General features: G+C 40.2%; 1 protein-coding gene across 1 annotated transcript in view; it reads right to left on the bottom strand.

Moving 5' to 3' along the window:
• Window positions 1-1,990: 1,990 nt before the first annotated feature.
• Window positions 1,991-11,385, bottom strand: part of PCSK2 (proprotein convertase subtilisin/kexin type 2) — a 111,534-nt gene continuing 102,139 nt past the window's right edge. The window contains exons 11-12 of the mRNA XM_075035507.1: window positions 10,400-10,627; window positions 1,991-5,560 (exon numbers count right to left, since the gene is read on the bottom strand). Of these exons, the coding sequence (XP_074891608.1) occupies window positions 5,074-5,560; window positions 10,400-10,627 (715 nt within the window). The 3' untranslated portion in view covers window positions 1,991-5,073. The remainder of the gene's footprint in view (window positions 5,561-10,399; window positions 10,628-11,385) is intronic.

The raw sequence follows: 11,385 nt of genomic DNA, 5'->3' as shown, positions 1-11,385 counted from the left end.
AAAATAAATTCTTCACTTGTGTGTGTGCAAATAGCAAGCACTATTTAAAGTGCTGATGCATCATTTAGGCCTCAGCTTGACTTCAGGCATACAATTAATCCCACTAAAGCAAGGTACATACTGAAGTACTTTTTTCTAGGTTGGGCTCCACATGTTCCTTCGCCAATCCCATCCCGGTTCTCAAAGTTTTTGTTTCAGCTTTCAGCACTGTTATGCCTTTTCCTTGTGGCTGATTACTCCTGTCAGCTGCGACAGAGAGGGGCTAAATGCCATTTGAGCCGATGAGCCTGAACTTCAGGACTACCTTCTCACATCACCCAACACTTTCCTTTGATATTCTGTTGGGTTTTTCATTAGTGAGTTCCAATGCAGGTATAGCATCTAAGCTACTGTGACTATTAATGTCTGTTAAAGTGGCACCTTCTTCTTTGACATGGACAGGTGACCTACATCATAGTTGGATTTTTTTTTTTTTTTATTCAGGATTTTTTGTCAATGCTATTTTATTGAAAGGCTTGTGGGAGCTTATGCCTGATGTGGCTTACAAGGGTGTGTGCTGTTGTTCAGTTTAATTTATTAACAGTGTAAGTAACTGCAGAGGAGGACTTTATCAATGCATATGCAGGCTGCACTCTGGTGAGCTGGGAGCAGCTGCTCAGAATGACTGCTGGTGAAAGCAGGTTTTGACTACTGCAAGGGAAAAAAAAAACCACAACTGAGCAATAGGAAGGCTGTTCAATAATTCTGTCACAAAACAGTGTGTAAACATATTCAGGCAGTACCTAGACAGAACTGGGTATTGCCCCCAACCATCTGATTTCACTGCGATACAAAAAGAACTTCATTTTTGGAATACAAAAAGCCTTAATCAACAGCAAGGAGGCAACACTTCCAGAAAGCCTGGGTTAGGTGTCTAATGTGTGAATACTCCCCCGCCACCTTCATCCATTTTGTGTGGTGGTCTCACCACTCTTTGCTGCTGACATAGAAATGGTTTTCTGATGCTTGTAAACCTTGTTCAGCAGCTGTGCAGTATAAAAAAAAAAATCACTCTTAAAGCAGGTTTGGTAGCACATACTCCTGAAGAAGTCATGTACTGCATTGCATAGGCAGCAGCCCAAGGTGCAAGACTTGAACCAAGCTGGTGCTGAGCTGCACAACGGACACCAACATCAGCAGAAGTCAAGGACCATGAAGGACTAAGGCCTAAATTCTGCTACGATCTCTGACCTGCCTTCCATAAACATGGCAGTTGCCCAATAAGGCTGCAGATGATGGGCATCTTTCTGTAAATTTGTATGAAAATTATATAGAAAAACACTAGTATTCTGTTGTTCATAATGATAATGCTGAAAGCTACAGTAAAATCTCATGATTTATGGGCTAACCTCGCTTTAAATGCAGATTCTCAATGAAGTGATGAAATGCTAATGCTGAAGTGTAATGGTGAAATACTTGTGAGCATCTATTCAGCAGAGCCTGGGATGAGACCTACAGGTACATTCTTACCTCTGTGGCAATCAGAACTATATCAGGAGGCTCCCTGCCATCTTCTACTGCTGCAGACACAGTAAGAAATTATAAAACACCACATACCTGTGCCATGGGAACATATGTGCTAAAAAGTACCCAAAAGTGTGGGTGGGAAGTAGGGAGGAAGAGGGATACTGGGTGGGGGGAGTGGATCAAAGTGCTCCGAGAAAAAAAAATCTGCTGTAGCATTTCCTCGGGGCCAGAACTGCTTATGAAATGCAGTGCAAAAATGTCACTGTCTCTCTTCCTGAGCGTCCCCTTCCCCACTGAGCGCAGCAGGTCGGCACCCACATTGCTGTGTGCCTCTACAGAGCTGTCCTTGGAGCCAGCGGGTTTGAACCACGTAAGTAATGCCCAAGGCTCCTTCTAGCCTGCAGCCTTAATCTTCTATGTCCCACCACATCACAGAGTTAACATAAAGCCTGTTTGTTACTCTTCATCTGTTGCTATCAACTCTTTTGGAGGATCGTGTTTATTTTCTCAGTATCCAACATATACAGGATACAACTTACTTTATCAGTGTAAAAAGCAGAGGAGTAGGAAGTCATCCCACTTACAGCAGCGTATTACCTCCCGTGTACCTTCGGACAGGCAATGATGATAGGACCTGGCAGTTTACAACAGCTCTTTATTTTACTCATATTATAAAACATCATCACAGGGCTTCAGTTAAACAGTGTTCACCTGTTTCAAATCATGAGCTTTGTTTTCCCCTTTATTATAAATACTAACAGATTAACTTTATTTTCCATCAGCAATACCATAAAAACTCAGTCTAACTGGACATATTTTTCAGCAATCCCCTGATGCAAAAATCCTGAAGAATTTGAAGTAGATCTCTATATTGTATATACACTTAGTTTTATATATACTTATATCAAAACTCACCATTTCAGTATATCACTGATTATTGTGATCTTTCACTTAATAAATTATGTCAGCAGTATGAAAATATGAACAACCATCTAGTTATTTTGCTGCTTTATAAGATATTTAATGATTGAACAGAGAACTGCAAAATTACATGAATGCAATGGAGTCATGTACATGTTAATTTAAGATTTCTACATGGACTTTTTATTCCAAAACTTTTTCCACAGTTTAGAAGTCCTTCAAAAGCTTCCAGTTACCTCTTTCTTTGAACACATACACACAAAAGGTTATGATGTGCGTATATGTATTATACATTACATACTATATGTAATTCTATATGTATTTATAAGCAAATATATCTAACATAATCTGAATATACATATCGTATGTAACATATATATATACAGAGAGATACCATAGGGGTGTCCTATGCATTTAGACATACAGGTGTATGCATAAATATACATATATATATATGGTAAATTTTTCCCTCTGGTATGTATACACTGCTCTTTCTGAGAACTGGGTGCCTTCCACAGAAACCTACTGCCATCAGCGCGATCCATTCAATTCCAAAGACATAAGCAAACCTGTCCCCGGCCCATTTAACTTCAGTGAGTTTTGGCTCATACCACATGAACTCCTGTTCATGCTTTGAAATGGACCCATCTTGTCCTTGGGTTAAGTTTTAAATCATCAAATTAAGCACAGCTGGCACTATAATGTATTTGAACAAATAACCAAGAGCACTTAAAAAAAAAAAAAAATCACATGGGGGGGGGCCTGATTCTTCTCCAGCCAATGCCTGTTTTATCCCAGTGTGACTCGATTATCCGAAGGGACTGCTGCACGCAACGAGGAACCTGTGAGTAGTGTGAGGCTGCTTGTCTTGGCTTTAGAGTGTAATGCACACAGAGTTTGAGTAGGTTGAGCTGTTTACTTTGCATTTGGATTTATTTGTAAAGGAAAGAACAGGCCTCTTATGGAAAGATAAAAGATGGATATTCAGTAGAAATAACACCATAGATTATACATTCTTAAGTGAAACGTGTCCACCATATAACCTTTGGGTTACATTTTTAATTTGTTAGATAAATATTTACTTACTGAATGTGTTTCTACTACTATGCACCTGATCAACCAGGACAACTCTTATTAAAACATTTTAGATTCAAACTCTGCATATTAAAAATACATAGTAAAATTCTGAAACTAGTCACTGCTAAGAAGTAGATCTTGGATCCTGCAAAGATCTGAAGCACCTGCTTAAAATTAGCATTTGAGTAGGTCCACTGATGACCTTTACTGTGAGTGAGTGCCTAAATATTTGCAGAATCAAGACCCTTTATTATTCAAAGGTAAAATTTCGGATCTCACACCTGAGAATATATAGTGGTTGCTACCATGAGTAATTCCCACCGAGGAGGATGTTACATCTTGCGGCAATTGTCAGAGCAGACTCTGAGGGAGAGAGACTGACTTTACCCATGCATGAAAAGTGAAGGTGGGACTGGCTCTTTAAACAGCAGAGAGCAATGATTGCCAACAAATCTTCTCAAACACACTACATTTTACTTCCCAGGAAAGCCAGCTTTGCATTACACATTAATAACTTAAGCATATTTTCCTCCTTAAATATATTTGTATAACATAAAAATTTGAATAAAAAATTGCTTTGGGACTGAAACTGCATACTTCAATTTTCTCCCACAGCAATTTACTGACAGCCAGGTTGTAAACCCCAGAAAACAGGGGTCTGTGGTTGGAAATGCTGACACAGCCTCATCTTACACTGCTGCAGTACATCTCAGTATAGTGACGAGCAGATGCACTTTTGCACACAGGTTGCCAGAAATCCTACAGCTCATTCCCTATGTGCTCGTTCTGCTGTAAGATGGTAAATTGATTTAAATTGCCAAAATAAAAACAAAACAAAACTTAAACTTGTGCTTCTAGAATGCCCTGACCCTGACTTCCCCATGTCACCCGGCTTTGGCATAGCTTTGCCTTCCTGTTGACCCTTCTGTGGCTGAAGTGTTAGTGTGTATGTTGTGTAAGCGTATATATTAAAGAAAACTCTCAAAAGAATTGGATTTCTGCAAATTGGATTGGTAATTTTCTTCATCTCTGGATTATTTCATTTTGTAGGGTGTCGTGCTACCTTGGTTGAACCCAATGGGGAAAGTCCCACTGAAGTTAATGATGCAGAAGGAGCTGTTAGACATTCAAAGACCTCTCCAGCCAACCTCTTCGTGATTCCCTCTCTCACAATTTTGAAAAATGTGCCCATTATCACCAACTGCCAATGTTAAAATTCACTCTTTTTTTTTTAATACAAACAACATTTACCACAAAAATATGAAGGGAAAAGCCATCAACTTCTTTGCAGGTTATTACTTATTTGTATGACACAAAAGAAAAATCATTTACAGTCACAAACTGTACATAGTATTCAGTGGGGGACAGTATATTTGTGGTTTAGAGTAAAAAAAGGATTGCTTCAGTAGTAATTAAAATAATTATTGACAAGATATAAGACTTTAAAATAAAGTGTGATAATTTAGCTACAGAGACAATCATTGTAATATGTCTAACACAGAGGTTTGGATAGTAGAAAGGTGAGTAGAGGGACCTAGGGAAGGAAAGACACCGTCATGCAGAATAGCACTAGGTCTTGCTCAGTATACTCTTCAGGCTTCTCTCCACTGCTTCATCTAATTCTTCTTCCAGCTCTTCCTTCTTGGACATGGCCAGTTTGGACTGATAATCTTTTACTATTTGGTCTATATATGGTGCGCTCTGAGTCCCGTGCAGCATCAGCGTCCACTCCTTCAGCATGCCCCGCTGCGGCAGACTGCCGACAAACCCAATCTCTAGAGCCCAGGTGCCTCGGGGGTCTTCTCCCCAAGTGTGTGTGGTCATGAAAGGCCATTTGTCAAAACCCACCTTGGAGTCGTCATCCCTGGGGCGCCGGCTCAGTAAAATGGACTTTGTTCCCATTGGCGAGGTCATGTTGATGTTGAGGTCTCCTCGCCTAGTGGAATTCACAGTTATAACTGCTTGGACGTGTTCAAGGTATCGGACAAAGTTTTCCTTCCCCTCACAAGCATCAGTTGTAAGTGTGAGGACCAGCTTGCCACTTGGTAGTATCTTTCTGCAGTCAAAGGATAATTAAGCAAATTATAAGGATATACACAGCATGACATGGCTCATGCTAAAACTACTGGGTTTTGGTGCCTCACAGAAAAACCTGTACTATTTTCCTTATTGATACATGGAAAACTAAGGAAATAATAGTTGCAAACATAGCCAAAAAAAGAACATTATCTTTTTAAAAAATTACACGAAAACCTTAATTTGAAAGTACATTATGAAATGTACACAAAGAGAGAAGGAATACAATTAAGAAGTACATACTGCTATTTAAGAAATATTAACATATATTTAATAGCTGCCTTTACTTACCACTACTATATTGGGTAATTGCATAATAATATGTCTATTCAGTAGAAGAAACCATGAGCAGTCAGTCGTGTCAGACAGTCACCTTAAAAAACAGCAGCAAATGTCTGTCCGGACTCAGAGGAGCCAGTTGCACGGAATTTCACTGCAGTCACATTCAAGCCTAAATCCTTGTTCTGATTTTGAAACCAGAACAAACATGAGATCCCAGTTTCAGCTCATTTGAAAAATATTTTTGCGTGAAAATTGCTATCCTTTAACTGCTCCAGTACAGTAGCACACATGAATGCACGCATGCGCGCGCGCACAGACACACACACAGAGGAAAGAAGTTGCCCTTGTTTAGTGAGTTGTCAAAGTGCTACACCTTGAAGTCACAAGTTTCTTGGTTATTATAATACAGTCCTTATGAAGGCAAACTCACAATTTACTGAAGGACTTTTGTCCCTTGAGGGTGGAATATAAAAAAAGTATTACCAGGAAGCTAGACCCACAGATGGAACACAGGCTCAGTCCTGCTACATTTCTTTTGCAAGGAACCTGTCATCAAATGGAAACCAGATCCCTGTTATCAGCGCACAGGGCTCCTTTGCTGGAGAGAGTCAGACACCTGAGAATGCAACGCCTGGAAGTTAGCACACAAGAGGAGAAAACCACTTCACGTTTGGTTTGTGCAATCACTCACAGCTGTTAATAGTCTTACCAACACTTTTCAACAGGATGAATTACACATGAAAGGAAGCCACATTACACCAGTTGGTGCTCTTGGCCCCCCGCTTGCTGGGCACCCACGGTGTGGTTATTCCCTATGTGGTTGAGGAAAACCGTGAGGCGGCATCATTTCCAGAGTGTGCCTCCAAAGGCTTCCAAGCAGAGGTGAGTGAGCGCACACTGCGGGAGAGCAAGGCACCTTGATGCCTTTCCAGCTCTTGCAGAGGACGTCTGCAGCCACTGTGTGCTGGGCAGATCCACTCAGGATCTCAGAGCAGGCCTGAAGGCACTGGCCCAGGAGCAGCACCCTGCCAGCAGCTGAGGCTGCCGAGTGCCTGCTAAACCCCTTGGGCTCAAGATGCAACTGGCAATTACCAGTCGCCTCAGAAACTGGCTGGCAAACTACACAGGAAGCATAAACAAAATTCTCTGCATCCACCATCAGCGTGCTGTGAGCATGTGACACTTTCCTCTGTCTAAAAGAAATACTTGAAAGACAAGAATTACTGCAATCATTATAAAAGGGAGTAAGTCACAAAAGACTCCAGTCAGCTTGTCATTACCTCTTCCAGTGGCTTCTCCATGACCTAGGTTTTGCAGTAAGAGAGTCCCTTTTAAAGGGCATTGACCACACTGCGGTAATGAATACCTTCTTTTCAAAAGAAATGAGTACCAGCCTTTTCCTTTTGCTAATGAAATAGCACGTTATTCAGAGACCAGTGAAAGTGTTTCATTCAAGCCTAGCTTCCAAGAATTCTCTTCTTCCCAAGATAAGCTCCAGGTATTGCAGCTCAGTACATCACTAATTGGTTCAGGCTAGTCTCTGCCCCCTCTTTCACAGAGTATTGCCTTCTTGGGAGTACTTGCAGAGTAAAAAGACATTCAGGGCCAGGTCCTCAAGGCATTTAAACGCTTACCTTAAACTGAAAAACCTGTGTTGTTCTGAATCTCATGGATGCCCTGGAGCAGAAGCTGGTATAACATAAATATTGTATAGCTAAAATATATGAACATACAATACCCTCAAGATTTATTTTGTGTGCCAGAGCACAAGGAAAATGCACTATATGCCAGCCAGAGGTGAAGAAGCATAATCTCACAGTTGCCACATGCTTGTAATTTCTCTGCCTGGGAAGCATCATCCTCAAAGCAATCTGAATTCACATTGTCTCATAGCAATCTCACACAGCTGACAAAGCTTTGTCAAACAGTGCTTCATTCTCACAGTTGTGGTAAGTGCTTTCTATCTCCTGCAGTAAATGAGGGAGGACACCACAGTGTGAGTCTTTTCTATCTATCAACACCAAAACCCAAAAAAATAGCAGTGTTACCACTCCGTCTGCTTTGCAGGCAGTCCGACTGCTGCAGACAACTTTTCTCCCCACCTTCAGTGCAAAAGTTATCTCAGCTCTCTAAAACACACGAGAAAAGGCTTGCTCTGTTTCCCCCTTTCCTATTAATTAGAATCCAATACTCTCTGGTTTGCTAGACTAATTACTATAATCCAGGTGAATTTCCCCAAAGAAACAAAAAGAACTAGGGGTGGTGGAAAAAGCCCGACGTGAAAGGAGCAGAAGAGGAGATGGTTTTTCCACACCCTCACAGTGTACTACTGCCCATTTGCTATATATAGTTAAAATATATATATAAGAATATATATTTTAAAAATGCATTCACTTCTGCATGCAGTGTAGTACCCAGTTAGAGATGAGCAGGGGGAGCTAACCGCTCTCTAGAAGCACACTTCCACGCAGCTGTTCCTCAGCTACTGCGCTACGATGTCCTAAATCATCTATGTATCTCCCTGAACCAGCCAGATTCAGACTTGTCCATTTTTTTCTCTTTTTGCTGACCCAACAAAAATCCCTCTTCAGGGAAAGTTCCTATTGCTAATAAGTGTTTCTACATGCAGCAGAGAAATACTGCACTTCAAATACTGCTTGCTTTCAGCACATTGTATATTCTAGGCTGTCAGTTCTTTCCTGGCCCATTTCTGATAACTGACAATGCTGCTATGGTATACACTTCTGCATCAACTACTCACCTAGCTAAACATATATTGAATATGTATTTTATATATACAAATATCTATACTTATATAAACATATATATATATATGTAGAAAATGTTGCTCCAGCAAGGCCAAACTAGAAAACTAACCCAATTATCCATGGCAGAAGTGCAGTGTAGTTTTCATTTCCAGTGAATCTCTGGAGATGCTGGGACTTCACTAGTTTTATTTACAGTGTAATTCAAACAATGTAGATGTTGCAAGGCATGATGCTTATTATCTCCTATCACTGACATTTTCATTGGGGGATGTAAATATTACAGCAGTCCTATTAACATACAGATGTGTTGGATAATTATAGGAGGGCTCCCATACACACTGAGATTACATTGCAGTAGAGTTAGGAGGCTTAGGTGGTGACTGCCTTGGCTGAACTTTACAAATCTGTGTGCTGTAAGCACAAAGCCTGTTCTGGGTGCTGCTCTCAAAAGACACCAATACAAAGCAGTTTATTTCTCAACTCTGGAGCTTGTTGGGCAATGACAGCTATAGGGAAGCTTTACTGCAGTTCCAGATCCCTGGGATGGAGGAAATGCACCATCACCTCTGCTTTTCTATCCATTCAACAGCAGAAATGGGACAGAAGAACAAAGGCAGAAGGAGACAATACTACTGCATAGCACTTGCCCAACTCTGGCTCAGTCTGTCACTGGAATACCTCTACCACATTCTCTAATGCGCAGAGACAAGCCTACAGCAAGAAATTTTCTTTCTTCCTCTAGGATGATTCCCATTTCAATAAATGGGGCTACTCTAAGATAAGTAAGATTATTTGTCTGCATTTAAATTATGAATAAACTAGAGATAACTCAAAATTAGCTTCAGCACTCTCTCATTTATTTCCTACCCGTGAGCACGCATAGACCAGATAAATTAAAACTCAGATCTCAGCTGTGGAACCTTGGATCCTGCAAATACAAATCCATCTGGAAGGTTAGGAACAAACTTATTCTTTGCCTGGCTGAGCTATGTGCCGGGGTGGCTTACTAGTTTGCCTTCTTTTTCCAATAGAATTATGATGCCTTCAAAAATGGCACTGAAACATCAAATTTCAAATGGTATAGACATAAATTGGCCATTATTAGGTTAGTAATTCAAATAATTAAATTGAAGTATAGCTGTTGCAGTCAATTAGTTTTAATTCATTCACTTGTTGACTCATTCACTTTAGTGCATGAAGGTAAATCAGAAAATAATTTGACTACCTACCCTGCAATTAGAGATTTGAAGAACATAAACCAAACACAATTAAATGGTGTTGTGTTCAAACTGAATCACTGGTACCTGTAGATAATTGTTTCAGTCTTCTGGAAATAAAATTTGTCTGCTGGAATATGTCACAAGGAGATATGACCTGGCTGACAGATATTTCATGTGGCAGCAGTTTATGTAATTTATAGTGCCAGCCTCCCAGACTTTCACTTGTGCACAGGCTTTTTATTCACAGAAACTTTGGCACAAACATACCTTTAAGTACCCAGGAGAAATGGATGTTGCTATTAACACTACCGGCACTAGCAATGATGATACTGGTGGGCTGTAGAATGCACTCCTCCATGAAAGATCATGTAGTTTATTTTATCAACTTATTGAAATACCTGGAACACTACTGGCAACGTTAGTCTTTCTCAGAAAAAAATTTTCATTATGTTTCTTTGACTATCTATGTCTTTGTCAACATGTTTGCATGCTTGTGGTCTCCTAAATGCCTGGAAGAAGCCAAACACATATACTAGACCATTCACTTACTCAGGTTCCTGTATGGACCCTCCAACACAATGGAATCTCTCAGGAACAGTCTTCCAGTCTTTTGCCATCTTAACCATTGCTCCTGCATCTAGGACACCATAGCCAAACAAATGGTTGAATTCCAGCCCAACGCCATTTCTACGCCATTGATGAACCTCATCGTGAAGCTGGTTCCTCTTTGAGGTGAGCACTGTCAGATGCTGCATGTCTCTCCATGTCAGATCCAAGCTGTGGAAGAGCAACATGGAAAACAAACAGTAGAGTATTTCTAAGCAGATATTAAAGGAAGACAGTGTGTTTGAGTAAGCTTGTTGGTAAAACTTGCTTCTATGAATCACACAGAAATTTTATCTATACACATATCAATAACAAAGCTTCTGTTGATTTCAGTGGAAACAAGAATAGGTTTTAATTGTACAGTAATTTCCCAAAATATATTCCCCAAATTTGCAAAACCATTTCTGATTGTTTCCCTGTTCTTAAAAACAACTGCTTTCAACTACATATTATAGGTCCACCATGCAATTTTTAAGTTAATAAAATGAGTATTTTCAGATCCTGAAAAGAATACAAAAAGAAAAGGATGATGACAGAATTTCACCTAGCCTTCCTCTTAAATCTTGCCCTCTTTTCCTTGCCTGCACCTCCTGCTTTTCCCATGGATTTTCCAAGGTTCACCCAGAGAAGCCCTGATCTGATGAAGCTGATGAGCTATTAACAATCAAGGTCTTAGTAATTTTGGTAGTCTGGAAATATAGATATATGGGCTGTGGGTGGCTGGAGGTTTGTATTATAAGGTATGGTAGAGGTTTGTCACCTGTGATATACTAGCATGAATGGATGCAGTACAGTAACATTTGTCTAGATTCAGTGATCATTTTTCATCACCAGCTCTTGTCTTCCTAGATTTGCAGTGATTATGATGACAGGAAGGGCACTTATAAGTTATTATTTTGGAAGCTTTAGAACTGACATTCTAATTCTAC

This window comes from Buteo buteo, chromosome 9 (genome assembly GCF_964188355.1).
Source record: "Buteo buteo chromosome 9, bButBut1.hap1.1, whole genome shotgun sequence".
Taxonomy (NCBI): Eukaryota; Metazoa; Chordata; class Aves; order Accipitriformes; family Accipitridae; genus Buteo; species Buteo buteo.
Note: the sequence above shows the minus strand (reverse complement) of the source record. Positions and strands in the feature narration are given on the sequence as shown.